The sequence below is a fragment of the Stegodyphus dumicola genome, chromosome 4, assembly GCF_044657685.1.
Source record: "Stegodyphus dumicola isolate Sdum_Otavi_A_Nest chromosome 4, ASM4465768v1".
Taxonomy (NCBI): Eukaryota; Metazoa; Arthropoda; class Arachnida; order Araneae; family Eresidae; genus Stegodyphus; species Stegodyphus dumicola.
This window is the reverse complement of record NC_140771.1, coordinates 25,278,638-25,299,358: the sequence shown is the minus strand read 5'-3', so window position 1 is coordinate 25,299,358 and position 20,721 is coordinate 25,278,638. Positions and strand designations below refer to the sequence as shown.

General features: G+C 36.4%; 1 protein-coding gene across 2 annotated transcripts in view; it reads left to right on the top strand.

The window, feature by feature from the left end:
* The window catches only part of LOC118195993 (integrin alpha-PS1-like), a 227,786-nt gene that overhangs the window by 43,368 nt on the left and 163,697 nt on the right, over nt 1-20,721 (top strand). Inside the window, exon 1 of one of the 2 annotated variants that reach the window (XM_035367371.2) lies at nt 10,768-10,805. The exons of the other annotated variant lie outside the window; for it this stretch is intronic. Coding sequence (XP_035223262.1) covers nt 10,783-10,805 — 23 coding nt within the window. The 5' untranslated portion in view covers nt 10,768-10,782. Of the gene's footprint in view, nt 1-10,767; nt 10,806-20,721 lie in introns of those variants that run through there. 2 annotated transcript variants of the gene reach the window in all.

Here is a 20,721-nt window from a genome sequence, read left to right as displayed (position 1 = left end):
CTGGAATTTGTCGGCTGAAGCTTTCTGCCTCGGACTTTCGCTGATTTGGCATTCTTCCACTGCTTTGGGAGCAAACTCGTGTTAGGTGCCAGCTATTTAAGCTACCATTTATGATAAATTATCCGTTGCATGACTTGTTCCCACTTGAGTTCTTGGGCTAAGTAGTGTATTAACGTATAAAGAACCCTTGAAGCGTATGATGATTATCGCAATAATATTTTAATTTATGTTATTTAGCGCGACTTAAGATACAACATAAATGAAATATAACGCATGGATGTCTGATTGGATGGATAGGTAACTAAAACCATTCAGTAATACAAATATATTTTAAATTTACTTCTGTATTAAAATTACCAATAAAGTAGTTAATCACAAGCACTGTTTCTATGATTATAGCTTAAAAGCACTTTAAATTTATTTACATGCAGTAAACTCTTATCTGAGATAACCAGCTGTAACTCTGGGTGGTTTTGGTCTTCCGTAGAGATAGTTAGTTCCTAAATAGAAGCTATATACAGTATTGATGATAATTTATGCTCTCAGAAATGCTTTTTATGAAATGCGTATTAAAAATAACATTCAGAAAATATGTCACTTTATTAGTCTTTATTTTTATCTATTACGATCCTCGCTTTTTATCTATATCACTTTCTTTGTTGTCCCAATGTATTATTTTTAAAGAAATAATATAGATGATATAAAAAAATGGCAACCTAAAGAAAAGAGTGTTGCCACCAAATGTTATCGCTATGTATTCTTTATTATTAAATGATGAAGAATCCGTGTGTCTGTCTACGAGAAGAGCCCCCGCCACAGTGTCTGGAGGGTGGCGGTCGCTATAGCAACAGGGCTGGTATATTTCAAATAGGGGCGAACCAAGAGTTGCCAATTCATCTTCAAATGCGCCAAAATGGCAAACTGAAAAGTAAATCTTCAAGACATCCCTACGAAAAATGGGTCAAGACTTGTTTCTACGGCAACAGGTAGCTGCAGACTAACTGGCGATAGCTTTACTTATTATAGACAGACTGTATGTATGCATGTGCAGGGTGGTCATAAAAAACTACCCCGATGTATGAATCTTTAGTGGTCTCTCCGTTCCACCAGTGAAAATGAAATTTTAAATATTGTTTCTTGAAGGTATGCGCTCGAGATCGTGACGATTTAAAATAATAGAGCTGTCACGGATACAGTGAAAAAAAATTTCGAAATTTTCGACCCTTTTTCTCCCTCTCAAATTGTGGTCAGCGCATCAAAAACGCTATATGGCCAAGTTTGCCATATAGCGTTTTTGACGCTATATGGCTTGCGTTCTAAAGCCATAAAGCGTCAAAAACGCTATATGGCTTTAGAACGTTACACCTATGACGGAAATTGCGACGTAAAACATTCGCAAAGAAGAGTATTCTAAAGGGCCAGTGGCAACACTAGAGAGGAGAGGGTATACAGTTTTTATTGGAAGTCTTCAAAGTGTCCAACTTCGCAGACGATAACGCATTGCGTGCGGGAGATTGTTGACAACAATGACGAACGTAACTTCGTAGCAGGAATCGCTATAATTTCACGTTTTATGACTCTATCAAATCGTGACGAATCTCATGCATGTCACATGCACCCAAAACAAGAAACCATCGGTGTGGGGTCGGGGGATCGCGGTGGCCACGAAACTACAAAGTTTGTGGAAGATGACGCTGTCTAAACATTACACACTTTGAAAATTTGTAATTCCAAAAAAACATATTCCTTATTCTCTCTTGTGTTGGCACGGGCTTTTTAGAATGCTGTTCTTTGAAAATATTTTACACCGGCAAGTTTCGTCGTACGTGTATCGTTCCAGTGCCATTTATGATTTTTCACTGCGCCGATCAATTTGCGAACAAGAAAAAGGTATGTTGCCATTCGAAAATTACAATTTTTTTTTCACTGCAACCGTAGCCATGAGAGCTTCATTGTTTTTTAAATCATCACAATCTGGAGTGCAGACCTTCAAGTAACAATGTCTAAAATTTTATTTCGATTGGTGGAACGGGTAGACCGCTTACGCGTTCATACATCGGGCACGTTTTTGATTATCACCGTATATGTTCCTCGCATTCTGGGAAAACGACGGCACGTAAAATCGCCAAATTTGAAAACACCTCGTCTTCCTAGCGAACATGTGCACCTCGAAGTTCGAATTTCGATTTTCTTTTAAAAATCTATTTCATATTTTGTACGAGTTTTATGAATTTTTGATTAACAAACTGCACGATTTCAAAGCTAGCAGTGCCAGTACTGTTTGAAATAAAATTTTAAAAATATATATCTGCAGGGCCCAGACCATTGCCATCCTGCAAAATGTTAAGAAGATACTTATCTTTCTGTTTTAATCAGCAAACTTGGCTATTTAAAAGAATGTGTTGCCACTGCCAAAAATAAAATACATTTATCTTCCACGCACCAGCGTGTTGCCATTCAGTAAAGTATTAGATATTTAGCTTTTAAATTTAATTTATCTATTACTTGAGTAGAAAACTAGGCTATTTAGAAAGGGGAGGAAAAGAAACGCAGTTCTTAAGAATATTTTTTCCTTCTCTTTTTTGTAATGGTAACTGCTTTAGGTATATATGTATTTGTTTTTTACGGTAACTGCTTTAAGCGGCTTACTGCGCAAGTAGGTAATATTTTTAAAGAAATAACAACGAATATAAAAAAGTGTACGGCAATTCTTAACACTGCTATTACGGTTGAATTCTAAGGATATGCTGTTTTAAAATATTTTGTGTCTTTGCAGTTGAATTTTATGTAACGTTTGTGCAAAGGAAGTGATGTTTGATACTAAAGTTAAAAAGGCAAAAGAAGTTGGATTAACTGGAGTAAGTCCAAGAGCATAATGGTAAACTGCGAGATCAGAGAGAGCATAAAAAACCGTAACAAACCGTCTGGTGCCACTTTAAATTCGGAATCATTTCTTCTTTTTTTTAAGTACTTTCATTGATATAAATGGACTATCCGAAATCGTTAGCCGCAGTTAATTCTTATAAACGGGATTCAGCTGTAGTTAGTTGGCAGTTCCTAAAAATGTTCTAAAAAATGAGAATCTTCTTTCAGCGCGTTTAAACTTCTCTTTGAATGCCTATTTAGCCACTTTGGGTGGCGTAACTCCAACGTAGATTGTGATTCTATTTCAGATTCTTGGATTTTTTTCAGTCCCACGTGCGTCGCATACTGAGTACTTACTCAAGCTTATCTAATTTATTGTCTTATAAAAAATACTGGACATTTCCTCCAAAACGTGTTCTGTCCTCATTCAAACACATCATGCAACTTTTTCTTATGGGGAATTAAGCAGCCATGTGCAAGTGGGAAAATATATCACCATAAATCATGAACGCAGTCCATTTTTTATTTATTTATTTCAGAGTTGTTTTTTATACACTGCCTTTTATAGAGTGACTGTGAAATAAATGAATTCACCTTTATTTATCATTTTACGGCGATAAAAACTGCTTTTATTTTTCATATACGGCACGTCCATTTCAATAGCGTCACACATGTAAAGGTGGAGAATTAGAGCTCTTACCATATTGGGACTGGTGAATTTCGTATATGCAGTCATGCCATATATAAAATGGCTGGGAAAACTGACTTAAGTTAACAGTAGTGTCTTAAATAATAGAATAACTCAAGTTTGAATCGAATTAATTCATGGGTACGGTGTTTTATCACTGCGTGCATTTCCGGAATAATTTTTGCAAATAATAGTAAATTTTCCAAGATCCGCGAAAATCAGAATTTTCCTCGAAATGCTGAATTACATAGCTGTTTTTTTTAAGTCTTTTCCTATTCTTTTTCATTTTATTATAATTGTGAAATTATTTTTGTATTTAAGTAGATTTTTTTTTGTTGTTTTCCTAGCATGACAAAAAAAAAAAAAAAAAAAAAAAAAATTCTCTTTCAAAATCCAAACTAGACTATCGAATTACCCTAATTTTGCTGAACTTCTGCAACACGGGAAATAAAATTTTATGGAGTTACCTAAAGTTGTCCTCTATTCCAGTACAGTAAAATGCCTTATAGCACTGGACAAATAAATGGTAATCTTGAACGAAAAAAGCGGCGTTAAATACGTTTGCATAATTTGATTAGTTAACTAATATAAATGTCTATTTGTAATGTGTGATATAATGTTTATATGTTATTATTATTATTTATAATGTTGTATCGTTTTTGGGGTATTTTCTTCCCATACCGAAATTATTAATATAACTCCTCGACCGCGAAATTGTTATTGGAAAATTGTAGGCTATGGAAATTTCGTGAATTATGGCTGCTTATCCTTCTTCCCTTGTTTAGATTTAAGAGCTGCATTAAAAAAAAAAAAATACAGTTTAGGGAATTTATATAAAAGAATAACATTTTTAGCGACTCCACAAAAGTTATAGTTATAGAGATTTCGTAAATTATAAATTAGGGGCTCCACAAAACAAAATTTTGACCTTAGGGGTTCTCCCAAGTCCTCATAGTTGAAGATAATTGCTGTGGAAGCAATTAATGCAGTTAAATTTTGATAAATTTTGTGTGTGCAGACATTTTGCGGTAACGGCAATATTTAGATTTGACGCTGAAAATTTTTAAAAAACGGAGGCCAGGTCTGTCTCTGTAAGCAGCACTGCAAGTACCACATAACATAATGGAAGTAAGAGTAAGTTTGAGGCGAAAAACACCAGTAAAGATGATAAAAATCGCACGAAGTTTAGTGAGGTGAGAGTGAGAAATGCGATAACATATCTCTTACGAACTTTTTTTTAACAAAAGCACCCATCGTGGAAGGTTTTACGAACATCATTGTCTAGCCTTCGCGTAATTCGGTGCCAGGTTCTCTCTGTAATGACTTTCACGATTATTTTTGGCGGGGGGAAAAAAAAAAAAAAAAAAAGGCAACAGGCATCATTAGTGGAATATTGGAGGCGTTACCGTATCGGTGGAAAGTCCCGGTTTGTTTCTTGGCTCTCCCAACGCGTGACTTTTTTTAGCTGCCGGTGCACTGACTGGCAACAGAACCGGTTGTGGTCAAACACCGGCCCTCGGGTAAGAAAGAAAAAATGAGGTAAATATCGAATAATAAAGAATAATAGAAAGAGGAGTTAGATAAAGGAACAGCAGCCTGATGCGCAGGTGGTATCACTGCGGAGTTCGCATGGCCAACCGGCTGGAACGGCGAAAGTCCTGTGAGATCAAGTTGGGCCATACCTGAGAAAAAAGCGGATGCGGGAGAGAAAGACTAATTGATTTTAAAATGTCTCGTTAGTGCTTTTTCTGACATCTTCAGGCGCCTGGCGAATCCTTTGTTTAAAAATTGTGCACTGCAGGTAGTCCTTTTTTGGGGGAAATCATAACTGTCAGATTAAAAGTTGACTTAAGGTCGACTAGTAAGAGTAAAAAAGACCAACGAAGTTAGGTATTTTCCTTAGACAAGGCCGTTCCTAGCGGGGTGCAACGGGTAAAAGTACGCGGGAGGAGAAAATCAGAGGCGGCCGGACTTTAACGATACCATGCCTAAATGTATTGAATTCATTGTGAATACTTGTCATATGTAAGAACCTTTTATACAGTTTATCATATGTAAATACTTAGTATGAAATAAAAAAATTATTAATCATTGAGCATTTTTTAAAATTTTGGACGGCAATCTTAGGAAAGTACGCATGCAGCTAATGGCCTAGGAACGGTCCTGTCCTTGGATACACATCATTCACTCAAAAAGCTCGAGTTTTAAGTCATTGTTGTCATTCCCATTGAAATGAATACAATCTGTAGAAATCCGTATGAATAAATCCGTATGAGTGCAAGCAGGGCCGGTTTAGCGTCTGGCCTTTAAAGGGGAAACCGTTAGGATCCCTCATCTTCCAATTGCGGGGGACACCGAAATTCTGTAAAATAGCTTTGGATGTAAGGTATTTTATTATTTTCCTCAATTCATTTGCGTAAAGGTTATCGTTTTCCATTAATTCTCACCCCAACAGTATATGCTTTCTGTTTCTTGCGGTTGTGTTATGTTACATGAGTACTCGGAAAATAAATAATTTATTTTCTGTTGCCAACGTCTGAGTTTTTTGTTCGTGTATTTGCCTTTTTGTTCATGTCATGTTGGAAGCAATGGAGTGTCGTGATTTTTACTAAAGAGAGCTAGGTATGAATTAAAATTAGAATTATAAGTGGTTAATTACCCAGGGGTTAAAAATGATTTTGTTCTGGAAAGATTATAAGGTATTTCTTCCGCCATCCTAGCGTGCCTTCGTGGTGTAGTGGTTCTGCGCGCTGGTCCGGTGTTCCAGAGGACTGTGGTTCGATCCCCGAATAACATTTTGAACTACTTCTTACCTGTAATTCTCTTACTCTTGAATGGTTTTAATCTGATTTAATAACTGAAAAATGGAAGTTGTATTAGGAGGAAGTGAAACTAATTTTATGTTCTTCAACGAGAGATCAGTTGGATGGGCAGCGCAGTTCTGGCAAGAGCGCCACTTTTTCTTGCTGAAGTTCTTTATCCCCACATCGTAAGAGAATCACTAAAAAATATTGCTTGTCATCCAAGCATTTTTACTATTGCAATAAGTCATAGGCAAATACATGACGCCCTTCAGAAAACGAGAGTTTTTGCTTGCACCGATGACTAATGGAATCCTTTTAACTGTTTCGTTCATATTACACGTTAATACTAAAATGGAATTCCAATGTATTTACAGCCAGCTAATGACTCACTTTTAAACATTAAAATGAGCTGAAGTAGGGCTCCTTAATAAGGACTAGTATCATCAGTATTAAAAATTCGATGCGGTTTGTTGTATTCTACAAACGTCCGGCTAAACTCTTTCTATCCAAATATCCGATTTCATTAGTCTCCATCTTGTTTCTTGGCGTGGAATTTTCCGAAAACAGTACCGTTTCTTTCTTTCCATCTTGTGAGTCATCCAGCGGTAGGGACAAACTCCTCTCCCAGCATTTTGGCAAAATCTGCAGCCTTTTGATACAGGATTTCTCGCGACACCGTGGCGTTCTTGTTCCTGCATATCGAAACCGCTCCAAGAAGGCAGTTTCTACATCGGTAGACTTTCCACTTGGCTTCCGCTTGGTACGAAATTTGCACTTGCCGTCAATTCATCCGAGATTGTCTCCCATCTTTTCAACAACGTACATAAAACAGATTGTGAAATTCTGAATTGTAGAGAAACTTCACGATGACTGCATTTTGGTAAAGCATCATATTGCTTCAACAATTCTTCTTTATCTTTTAAGCTTAGGTCCTTGCATTTGGACATTCTGAGGCACGACCAAACAAAAGCACGATGTGGGTGGGTGAAATGAAGGAACTGTGTTAGCAAAAAAAGGCAATTTTTTATACAAATTCTCCCTAACTTTTTTTTTAATCGTTTCCCTTTTCCCCAACTATTCTGAGCCAATTCTGACAAACTTGTTGTGACCCACCCCTATCCATGATTTTTTCAGATAAGAAAATTCTAGGTTTGCAGCTCCATGTGTAAAAGTGAATTGATCTTGAACAAAATCACTGACCTTGAAACACAGACTTGGGGGTTTTTGCCAATTACAAGGTAAGAAAATTCTAGCATTTGCACCTCCACGTTCAAAGTAAATGGACTTTGAACAGAACGAGTTTAGACTTTACAGTTTATAAGGTATTTTCTCCCTCCTTTCTGCATGCCTTCCTGGTGTAACGGTAGCAGACTCCGTCCAGGTTCGAGTCCCAGAGAGGACATTGCACATTTTTTATGTTTCCTGCTTCAAAATTCCTAATAACGATACAGTGGCGCTGGAACTAAAAGGTGGTGGATGATGATTCTTCACCACCAAGATTTAATGATTGGGTAATACCCAGTCGCTCTTTAAAAGGGGGAGTAGGTAAAGTATTTTTTCCCTCCTTTCTGCATACCTTCGTGATGTAATGGTAACACCCAGCGCGTATTCGAGAGGTCCAGGTTCGAACCCCGGCGAGGGCATTGCTCATTTTTCATGTTTCGCGCTTCATAATTCCTAATGATTTTAAAAGCAATTTGATTTTTATAAGCGGCAGCGTTGATTTTATTAAACGGCGTTTTTTTTTAATGACATTGTATTCATTTGGATTTCTTCCTTGGGTTTTGATTTTATAAGCGGTACCCACTGTACTCCATTTAGAATGACGGGAATAATATTTTATTTTACATACGCGTACAAATGAGAATATCTGGCAGAATAATAGTGATCATTTTACATTTCTTTCAAAAACATAGTATCCCAAAGGGTATGCTGAGCTAGGTTCTATAATCTAAATCATAGACCTGTAACACTGACGGTGATCAGAGCGTTGTCCTAGCGTGTAAATGCGATTCTTCTTACCGCTTCCCTCTCCATAGTTTAAAATCGAAATTACTGCGTCATTATATCTTATTTCTAATTTCTTTCATGTATCATAAGAACTCTTTCACGAGCACGAACTAAAGTATAGCACTAAAAGTTAAACTAATTTCGCTTATAAGAATCGTGAGAAGGTTAAAATTTCTTCTACGAACCACCCGGTAATTAACAACATGTCCAAAACGGCCATGGGAACAGGTGAAACTTCCAATCTTGCCTCGAGTAGTACCGACGTAATCGGAGTGCATCAGATACGCGTGACATTCCAGATATACTCGAAAGGCACGAGTTTTCGGAACAGATGATGTCTTTTTAACCCTTTGTTGCATACAAATAATCTAGAGAAGTTAAACGAAAATGTTTGTATTTTTCCTACTTAAAATAACCGTAGTAATTAAAAAAAATGTAAGCAATATTATATAATGTTTACTATGAGAAATTGTACTAACTTGGAAACAGAAGTAGCAGCCATTTTCCAAATAGCAATGCTTTACTGAGTGATACTGTACAGCCATCTTAGATCGACAGTTGAAAGTTCTAATAATATAGAATGAATAAACACAGGAATGGAATCTGTTAAGGTATTTGCAGAAGAATAAACAAATTTAAACTTTTGTCTACTAAGTGGACATGATGCAACAAAGGGTTAAGTACTGCTGAATATCTTGTAGACATTTTGCTTGAAAATGTTATTACCTAAAATGTTAGAGAACTAACCTATTACTTCTAGTCAAATCATCAGCCACTTCATAGTCTTATTACCGAAAATGTCTACGATCTACCGCAAACTGTGGACTGATGTAGCATCCCCAAAAGAAACAGCGGTCGATTTAACGATTAATTAACGGTACACATGCGACGGTTATTTTCTTTTGGAGTGATACCTTCGTGGAGAACTCAGTGGCTTGTAATCACTTGCACATGGAGACAGATTATTCCTATGTATCCAACTATTTCGCTGGAATCTGAATCTAAGAAGAGTTACTAAAAACTTCAGTGGTCGTATTCGTTCAGCCATTGGTTGCTCATCTCAGAAGAAGGAGTCGTATGACACTTCGTAAAAACTGGAAAGCAGTGACTTGCGGGGACAGCGCGCACGATTTTCTCATCTCTGTGTGGTCCGCCGCATCCTGGTTACCACTGTTAGAAGTGGTCACATGTGTTAACGTTATTGCCTCAGCGCAGAAATAATACACGTAATGCCTAATGTTTATTTTCAAGTTATCAACTGTTTTTTTTATCGTATTTCAATGTGTCTATGTCTGTTTTTGACATTCGCACATTTGCAAAAGATCCGCTGTTATTTTGACGTGTTATTGGACGCAACTGAAGGCGTTGAAAGGGTTACAAACATTTGTCTATAAAAGTCTGACGACCGTTGTGAAAAATACAACCAATTTTTTTCTTCTTAATCACATATAATAAATAATCTTTAACGCAGTAGTAAAAACTTAGGACTGCAGAGTAGCCAACTACATTTGTTAATGAGGCCTTTATCTATCAGGTGTATAAATAGAATCTTTTTCTTTTATAATCTGTTTACTAACGTAGGAAACATTCTTTGACAACTTTATAAATTAATGAATCAATCGTAACAAATAAATAAATTTAAAATTCCTGGCCAATAAAATAAAGAAATGAAAGAAAGAAAAACCAAATACCAGATTGATCGTAAACAAACTCATCGACGGGATTAGATGTTTTCGTAGTTCGTTGACTCGCTGAAGAAATCCTTAGAAAAGTTATTGCTTATTTTCTCTAGAGAGTCCCAGATCGTGTGCTTTTTAAGAGGCGGTGTAAATGTCCTTTCGCCTACCAGCAAGTCTGCACAATTGAACCACCACCTTAAAAAGTGTGAGTATACAGATGTAAGAGGAATTAAATATCAGTAGGAAGAGTTAGAATTGATTCCCCCCCCCTCGACTAGTTTTGTTCATTCTACTCCTCACCGGACGCGTTTTATAGGTGCTTTTCCGTTGTGTTTTCATTTCTTTTGTGTGAATGGAGCCAAGCATTTACAGGAGAATTAGAAAGCAGAAAATGTATTCTGTCCGCTATATTTTATTCGACGGAGATTTGTTTGAAAATGCCGTTCGTAAAGTAATTGAATAAGGACTCAATGAAAATAAGAGAACGAGAGTCTGAATCTTCGAATTCAAGCATTGTTGTTTTAAAGATATCATAATTAAATATATGCAACGTAGAGTTGCCACCGCATCATAATATTAATTATTATTTTACAATGAAAAATATTTATTCGTGCATATGCCAGTGACGAAAATAATAATAACTAATTTTCGTTTTATCGTTTACATGTCTTAGTGTTGCCATTGCACAAAACGCTGTACAGATCTACACTATCAAATCATCGGTCACAGATGAAATATGTCCTTGAAGTTCAACAGAGGGTAATATAATTTTAATAATTTATCTAAATATACTGCTCTACCTACACTTCTGTCAACCTGTACGTCCCAGTGACCAACCGGTGTTCGTAAGTTTAGTTTTACTTTCTGTGGTAATATCTAAATATATTGTGCTGCCTTACCCCGGTGACTGTCAACTTTTATTCACTATATTTTTCACTATATTTTTATGTTAATTCCTTCTTAAGTTTCCCTTTTTTCCATCAGCCTTCGCCAGGATGCAAGTAAGGGTGAATTTATATAGGGAGCAACTTTCTAGTTTATAAAACACAGCTTTGGTAAGACGCCAAAACGAAGTTGTATTTTCTGAGTTATCAACGTGCGTTCTTTCTGTCTTTGGAGAGTGATTTTCTGAATTTGATCTGTATTTCTAGCGTCAGATAGCCCTCGTCACGAATATCGAAGATTTGAACTGTCTTGAGGAAATTCATGAGTTGTGCTCTATGATAAATGCCCATGCTGTCAGTACTATTGCTATTCCGTGAATTTTTGACCCAAAATTTGACGAGTGCGACTTTGTAAATTTCGTATTCATCTAATATTGCCTTTGTGTGTCCTATTTGCAAGGTTAAAACTGAGACTTTATGGTTACCGTTTCGAGTCTGTTGATGCAATTAAAAAAATAATTCGCCTTTAAGCACTGAAAAGGTTTCTTGAGAATCGTTAATTAAAACCCTTGAATAGTTTGGTTTATTTGCTTATGGCAAAGCACTCGAGAGCTATCTATGAGGCAATGCCTTCGTGGAGGACTTTCTAAGGGAAAACTGGCTTATATACACGTTACACTTGGGAAAAACCACGAAAAGCCCAAGCAACCAGCACGTTCGTCTGTGTTCGAATCCCGAACCGAACTAGTAATGTTCAGCGACTTTGGTGGTCCCGGAACGTATTAAATGCTTCCGCAACATATTTAATTATTCCTTCAAGACGGTCACTCTAGACAATAAAGGTTTTCCTAGACTTAGTTGACTATGGCAAAGCACACTAGAGCTATCTGCCTAAAGGGGGAAAGAATGGCTTCGTGAAGGACTTTCTAAGAGAAATTCTACTCTTCACCGGACGCGTTTTATAGGTGCTTTTCCGCTGTGTTTTCGTTTGTTCTATGTGAATGGAGCCAAGCATTTGCAGGAGAATTCGAAAGCAGAAAGTGTATTCTGTCCGCTATATTTTATTCGACGCAGTTTTGTTGGAAAATGTCGTTTTTAAAGTAATTGAACAAAAGAATGAAAATAAGGGAACGAGAGTCTGAATCTTGAAATTCAAGCATTTTTGTCTTAAAGATATCATAATTAATTAGTTGCAACGTATTAATAACGTAAAGCTAGTATTGCAACGTAAACGTGGTTGCAACGTTAAGTGGGTATTGTAACGTATACACTTACACCACGAAGCCAATCCAACTAGCCCATTTGTCTGGAATGGAACCCTGGATGAAACTACGAGTGTTCAGCGATTTCATCACTCGGTCGCTCGTGGGCGACTCTCTCGCGCAAATGACTAAGTATGTCTTGAGAATTGGAAAAACCGTTAGCAAGAGTGCATTGCAACCAGAGAAACGAGCGTATAAATTGAAGTTTTGTCTTTTATGAATCATTCTCGTTTCTTTTTGTTCGTATTAATGTATATCCAAAGTTCATTGTTGGAGAGGTATATATGTAATCTAGGAAGTCTCTGAACGTTGTAACACCCAAGTGTTTCCAAATGAAGGCGATAGGAACTGCCGATAGCCTCCTTTCGGCGAAAGGGCAGATAGCAGAGAAGATTAAAAGCGGTCCAAACGCTGATGCCAACATGCCGGAATAAATGATGCGCCGCGCTTATCTTCTAATTGCTTGTCAGGAATAAGAACGGATTGGACACGTTTTTCCAGCGATGCCCACGAGTTCGCGGAAAAAATCGGGCGATCACGTGCGCAGACTGACCACTCAAAAACCTTATGCAGCGAACTCACTTCCTTCTTCTTCAACATTTTAATACTTCATGACCCTATGAGCGTTTGCCTACAACTTAGTGCCATGTCTGTAAACTCTTATATGCGTTTGATACTAACGATACTTGCATGCAAGAATTTATTAAATGGATTCTTTACTTAATATGCTGTAAAAAGCATGACATAACAAATGTTTTTTTACTGAATGAGGCATAGCAGGGCATTCAACCCGTGTTCTTCAAAATATGACGGCCAGTCGTGAAATCGAATGTGCTTGGCAGTCATTTTCGTCAATACATCGTCGAGCATGGAGATAACATAATCAGTATTTCTTTAGAAAATAAATTATATATATATATAATATATATATATATATATATATATTAATATTGGTTTTGAAGATTTTGTGTAAAAATGGTGTGCAAATTCATAAAATTTGTAGAGATTCTGTCTTTCTAATCAACAAATATCTTGTTTTTATTTTTAAATAAAATAATATGCGTCTGCTACCATATAATGACGTACCTGTTTAAATCAAAGTCTAGAAGTTATTGGAATCTAAAATGTACTTTTTTTCCGTATACGCTTTGCAAAAAATTGGCTACGCCTTGTAATCGAAAGCATTTGGAATAGCACTTTTTTTTTTTTGATTTACTAATTATTTTGAAATATTACATTTTCCCTCAATTCTGATAAATTTAAATAGGAATGGGTACTATTATTGATGAATCAGAATCTGATGTAAAACTATGTGCTAGATGCATTTTACCGTTTCAGTCATTTTACTTTTTTAGATTCAGATTCTTTTTCTGTGTTGATGAGGCCGAATAATTAAAACCCTTGAATTGTGGTAATTTGAGCCCGGGCGAACGCGTTGTATGTATCTTTCGTAAATGCACATCTGTATCACCACCGAGGGAGTGGTTTCGAGAATGGTCCAGTGGGCTTCCAGTAATATTTTTGTCATTTCACATGAACTTTGCCGTTCTTTAAACAAGATAGTCGGAAATTTTTTGCCACGCAATTTCTTGTACAAAGTAATTAAAGTCCTGTGGATTTCTTTTTAACAATTTTCAGTACGAAGTTAGATGAAGTGGAAGTCTTAGCATTTTTTATTGCAGTCTGTATGAAAAAGACGTTCTATAATAATAGCCAATGCATAGTTTTATTCAACATAAACTTTTCTAATTTGCATTCCTACACATTTAGTGTGTTCAATTCCACTCTTAAATGTATTGCCTGCACAAGAAATACCCATGAATTTATTTTATTCACAACGAATATATTTAATCTATTCATATATAACTTTAAATGTTAACAGTAGGTATAATTAGATCATTCACAATGTATATTTTGAGTCTTATACTTTCAAGATCGAAGGAATGCAAGCATTAAGGTAAGAAAATAGAGATTCATTACACTTTCAGTTATTCTCAGCTCAATATAAAAATTATAGGAAATGTTGACGATTGAATAAACTTATAAAATGAAAGCACTACGAGATTTTGTACTAAAATGAAAGAAGCATTTCTACGCCATACATTTAACACTGCGAAAAAAGTGCAAAATAAAACGTAAAAAACAGCACGCGACCATATGCAGTTTCAAAGATTCAACGTCACAAGAATAATAGAAGCTCGTTGGTCCATTTTTAAAACCTTTTCTTCAGTGGCGATACTGATGTGCATTAGTGAATTCTGCGAACGGGGCTGGCTGCATGGCTGGTTTCATAGTTTTCTCCATGTGGAACAGGGATATGACCGTGCTTCTTATAGAAAGTCCATCTAAAGCATCCCTCTTCGGAAGATAAACCTCGTATGCTTTGCCATATTCAAATAACATAACCTGGAGGTGGAATTCAAATTATGAAATATGTTGTAAAATTGATGGCTTCTTACAATGGAAGAAGTACATCATATATTATATGCCGCCGTGTTGGCATGGTGGTAGGGATGAGACGGTTGTCATAGCGATAGGTTTAGATTCGAATACCGGAGAAAGATTATTGGATGTCTGTAAATATGTAGTATGTTTCCTTCACAGGGACACTTAAATTATTGTTCATTTAACCTCCTTTCGAGATGTTGATAGTAGGTTTGGAGACCCTTGGTTTCATCGAAGTTGTAGTATTCTCCATCGAAACTGAAACAGAGCTGCGCGAGTTTCTATTACCATCCATAAAGTGCCGAAGGGAGGAGGCAAAATCCTGGATTAATTCGTGCACTTGACCTGGACGTTTTGTTTAGAAACAATAATATTGGTTTAGAAGTTTATTATTTTCTTTAGCTTTTAATATTTCTATTCGGTGCGTAGCATTTAAATAACATTGTTGTCAGTAGAATATTAAATGTTATAAATTAAAAAAAAGAAACCCTAAAGGTACAGGATACAATTAAATATACTTTCTAAGATGACTACCTGCAGTTCTGATTTTGGTTTCTGTAGAGACATCATCAGGTGTATCAGGTGGTGCTCAAGAGCGAAGTTTATTTGTATGTGTATATTGATCAATTTTAGGCATGATCATCTTGATGAGGATCAAAGAAAAGGGTTTACTGTACTTCTGCACTGAAATAGATTTTGTGAAATTTATTGCTCTTTATATAAACTCTGTTTAATTTCATATGTAGGCGTTCACAGATTAAGAATAGAGTTCAGAATTTTTTGTTTTCGAATTGCCTTTTGCTTGGAAAAAGAATAAAATGGAATTTACATAGTAAATCTTCACGTGACAACCACCTCTAAAATTGAGATGGGATATGTGATCCTGCCAGGCTATTATATATTTTAGTAATGTATTTTAATGAATAAGAAAGATGCTTTTCGCAGTCGTTACGAAGTTCTATCTTCTAGTTTTTTAAAGATGAAAAACCCGGCATCTTTTTTCCGATCGCATGTTACGAGGTATTTATAGTATGGAAAGAGCAGCTGTTTCACTATTCTTTTCACAGACGAGCATCGCATAGAAGACAAGACCCTAAATCTTCCTGCATGTAGGTGTAATTTATTTATTAGTGTCAGTAATGAAAATTATAAATGACACCCAGAGGAAAGCTAAAAAAAATGGACGTTTCCTGTGCTGTGAGTTGACGTAAACAAATAGAAAATCATGATGTAACGCTTCAGCACGACTCCTATTGGATGGCCTATTAAGCAGTACAATTTTTTTCCTCTTCATTTCTGGTATAGTTCTTTCTTTTTTCTTTCCCTCTACCCTTCCCTCCACGTGTGATCATTTTTACTGTCTGTCTTGGCAGCTTGGAAGACCTTTTTCCCAAGAAGAAATTCAACTGGTTGATATGGCTGGTGAATGTTCGACTAATATGTGCAGTGTTGTGATTAAAAATATTTTTTTCGACAGGGAAGGCCACAAACTTCAGGGACGTTGTTAGAAAACAGTTTAAAGGAGATTTTATGATTATGAATTTTTTTTTTCAGTTTCACATAGTATTTATTATTTGGAGTACAGTTTACTGACCCAATCGTGATTACAACGGGGGCACTAGCTGCCGAGCGGTAAAGTAACTGAACACTGGTAGTTTGGTCCGAGACTCACACCAGCTAACTATATCTGCAGAGTAGGTAGTTTGGTCCAAGATTCAAATCCTGGTAAACGGGCTGGCTGCGTGGACGCCATTTTCCCATGTGTACCCAATTTCTGTTAGAAAGGCCTCCACGAAGGCATCCATCCCCTTAAGCAGAAAGCCCTTGAGTGCTTCGCCGTAATCGTAATGTTTTTAATAAGGTATTAATAAGGTTTAGTCTGGTTTATTAACCAGGCCAAACCTTAGTTAGCTTTTTTTTGCAGACTATAATTAAATTTTTATGTTTTCTCGATACAGAGGCTCCCTTTATCATCACAATTTAACTATTTTTAATTTATACATAATGAAAGCGTGTCAGAAAATGACTCACTACGGTACTAAGTGATGATTATGTTCAGTACATAAGTTTCATGTTAGAGAGAGAACTGATGGAATACATTCGTTACATCCCCTTATTCACACATTAACAATTTGCTGTTTGGTAAATGTCAGAACTCTCAAATTTCTGAGAGTACCGAGTTCGATGTTGAAAGCAAAACAAGTTTGCGAATATGTATGGAATTAGAGTTCGTATTGCGGCTTTTTGGGAGACAAACTGCCTTATCCAGAGATGCGTTTATGGAGGAACTTAGATAGAAAATTCGCATAAAAATTTTTTTTTTACCAGTGCATTTGATAAATAATAACTAATCCTGAGACAAACTGTCGATATTCAGTAGTCTTAGCCACTTCTGATCACATACGAAATGGCTACATAGCGCCTGATCGATTTCAGTGTTGTTCTTAGGTTTTTCGATGGTTCTATCGTTATATTTATGTTCTAAGCGTTTTTAATGAATAGTACTGCCAATTTGCATCTAGAATATCAATTAAGTATTTAATTTAATTAGTTTACCTTTTTAGAAGATCAATCAAGTATTTAATTTAATTAGTAGACCTTAGAAGATCATTTGGTACTTTTCCATTTTGCCCGCACAAGTAATAAAGTCGCCAAACATGGTACAACCGATGCTAAACGGAATATCCTCGCTGGTAACCTTTTACGCCTCATTTTCAAAACAAGTCGCAGCCATTTCTTATCAGAATGATCGTTTCTTTCAATACTGGCATACAATTACATAGAATTTTTTCCAGATAGTTCAATTTTATACCCTGAGGCCATTCGCGGTAATTAAGTTAATTAGGATGCAATCACACTGCTTACCCGAAGGCGAAAATATAGAAAAGCCAAAATCAAGTGTTAAATTCATCAATTCTAATGAGAATGCGCTAACGAAGTAAAGTATTGCGGTTTTACATAATTTCTGAATAAGCTATTCGTACGAGTTGAAATAATTCTTGCATTTAAACTTGTATCCCAGATTAAGATTTATTTTGAAATTAATGTATATAATTACTGAGAGAATTAGATTTTGGCAGCGTAATTTACGTGAGATGAGATCATTTGATGGGTCACGTGATATGAAACAGCGAATCAGGATGTTGTCGCCAATAAAGTCTGCTTGGCGAGATTTTGGCCGTCGAAACGGAAAAGTACCAAGGATGTTAGAATATTCTAACTTCTTTGAAAAGTACCGATCATTCAAGTGTTTAATTTAATCAGTCTACCTACTTGGCGAAGTACGTTTTAGTGTTAGGAATTAATAAGCGTAATTATTTGCTGTTTTATACAATGTAACTCCTATTAACATAAGTAATAATTAAATGTTATTCTCTTTTATTATGATTTAATTTGAGTATGTAAATACATTATGGTTCAGTTCAAAGTATTAGGCTAGTCAAAAACAATTCAAAACATAAATTAATTAAAGCTGGTGACCACACCTCCAAAGCAGTACCCTCTCTTTAGGACTTAACCTCAGCTTGACTGAATGTCAATTATGGCTTCTTCGTACTGTGTTTGAAATGCTCCTTTAGAGTTGAAACTTGCTTGGTAGTCTCTACTATTCAAATTAGTTTGGTCTGGTTTATTTGAATACGGTGAAACACGCTAGGGCTATTTGCCTAAGAGGAGAGCTAGCTTCATGGATGACTTTCTAAGTCAAACTAGCTCGTATCCATGTTACACATCGGAAAAACCACGAAAACGTTCTTCAGCCAGTGTTCAGAGACATTACCACTGGTGGATTACCATTCAAACTGATTCGTCCCCCAGGATCAGTCAGTCTCTATAGCGTCTTGTCATAATATTTTGAAGCGATTGAGAGAGAGAGAAATTTAGTTTCGAAAGCTCATAACTGGGAAGGAATGAGGAACTTATTGTTTCACCAGAATGATGGACCAAGCTGTAACGCACTGAAGATGCTATAGTTTTTTGAGGAAATAAAATTCTCATTAGTTTCTTATTTCATCCTGATGCCAGATTTTGTGCGATGTGACATTAGCAAAAATTGAAGAATATCCTTTTCGATTTCATGAAGAACATGTAGGTCGAATCTTGGGGTGTTAAATATACTTCAATTGTATTATTTTCAGAGACCAATTCAGTCGCAGTACAGGCATTGGGATTGTTTTATAAATGCAGAAAGGAACTGATCTGAAGTTAATGGAAATCAGTTTATTTTAGATAAGTCTCCAAAATTTACCTGGCTTTGTCCGGTTTCTTTTTATTGAGTCTTATACGTGGCATAAATAATCCGTAATGGACTTTGTGTCAGACTTCACTTGCTCTGCAGATATAGTTAGGAATTTCTCAGAATCATCGCCGAGATTTTGCAAACGTATGGTCTAACTGCACTGGGGTAGCACCCATTAGCTATCATATTTCGTATAAACCGTCAAGAAGCGATTAAAAAGTGTTCTTTTTGCGGATTCGAATAGCTGTCTTCCGTGTTCGGTATCGCGTCCTTCAGATAACCAGTTGCGTGCAATCCATGAAGCGTCGAATCAAGCACATTTATCTTTGTCGGTAATGATACGTTTAGCGTGATGTGTAATTGAATAACCGGTTTAACATTTATTGTTCGTGCTCTCATTAAAATTCCTAGTGGTCTAAGCGGATCTGTACTCTTTCCTTTTCGGTTAATTGTTTGCGTGGGTGCAAGGAACTAATTGTGAGAAGAATAACACCGTGGGAATTTGCAAACAGTGTCCGTTTTGATATTCTCTTGCATAGTAGAGGACCTGCAATTGCTTTCTTGCGAAATATGAAGCCACTGATCAAGTGTATTTTGGGCATACCTTCGTATGATGGAAATGGTGAAAAAATATAACTTTATGTTTGTTTCGTCACTATGTGGAATCTATGGTTTTTGCTTTTTGGTGGATCTTTATTGTCTGTTGTCCATTCTGATCCTCAAGAAATATGTTGGTTTGAATTTCATCAAATGGTTGTGATCAAAATCGAAACATGTCGTGGAAGAGTTAGTTTGCAAATGAGGTGTGGTGAAGCTGAGGCCTATAACTAGGCTAACGAAATTTGCTACCATTGATCTCGAATTTCCAAGTGCGTACATTTATTTAGGACGCAGTCCGGCCCGCCTGGCGAGCGAAGCTTGTCTTATGACACAAGTGTGCACATATTTTCTTACTTTTAACTGCTATGAAATTACCTTCAGGATATACCCCCAACGGCAGACCCAAACCGTCCACAAACGTTGGCCACTATTATGACCAGAAGTGGTGGTCACTTTGTTATGGAGGCACCTATAGGTGGGCCACCTTTACCTCTTACGAGGGGACGGACAAATATAACCATGCTTTCTCCGGGATTAGAGCCCGGGCCCTGTGGTATCACAGTTGGCTTCCCTGACCACTATACTGTCATACTGTCTGGTGGCATCTTTACGACATAAATATTGGAAGTATCACTGAAAACTAACTTTGGTGAATTAAGTACTTGCAGTGTCTTGTTAACCTTCATTAAATTCGACCGTAAAGATTTAAGGACGTTGTCGCGTTGGAAATTATGTTTTAAATAGTTATTTGGATTTTTTTTAAATAATCTTGCTTTTGGTTTCGCCGTTGTTCGCTTTGCTAAACTGTTCACAAAGGTATTTGAAATTAGTATATTACAGGAATCTTGAAATAGCTTTACTATCACCAAGAACATTCCGAAATATTTGCGATACATGATATACAATGAAATGCGGCTCGTGAACCCAAAACGCGGAGTTAAAACTGGCTCTCGAGGTTTAGAAGTTGGCGCAACTGCTAAAAATTGTATGGCGCCCGGGTGTTATCCATGAATGGATTTGGCCTGCTGAAAAGAAGGCGAATTGTTTCCCATTCTTTTAAAACAACAAAGTTAGTCTCTTTTTTTTTCTTTTTTTTTTTTTTTTCCTCGTTTGATTGTTCCGAATCTATGCACATAAAATTAGTTAAGCTCAAAGGTTATTGACACAGTTGAGTTGGATTGCAACAATTGAGTTGCTGTCCACAGTTGAGTTGGACAGCACTGGCACACGATTATTTCAAAGAATAG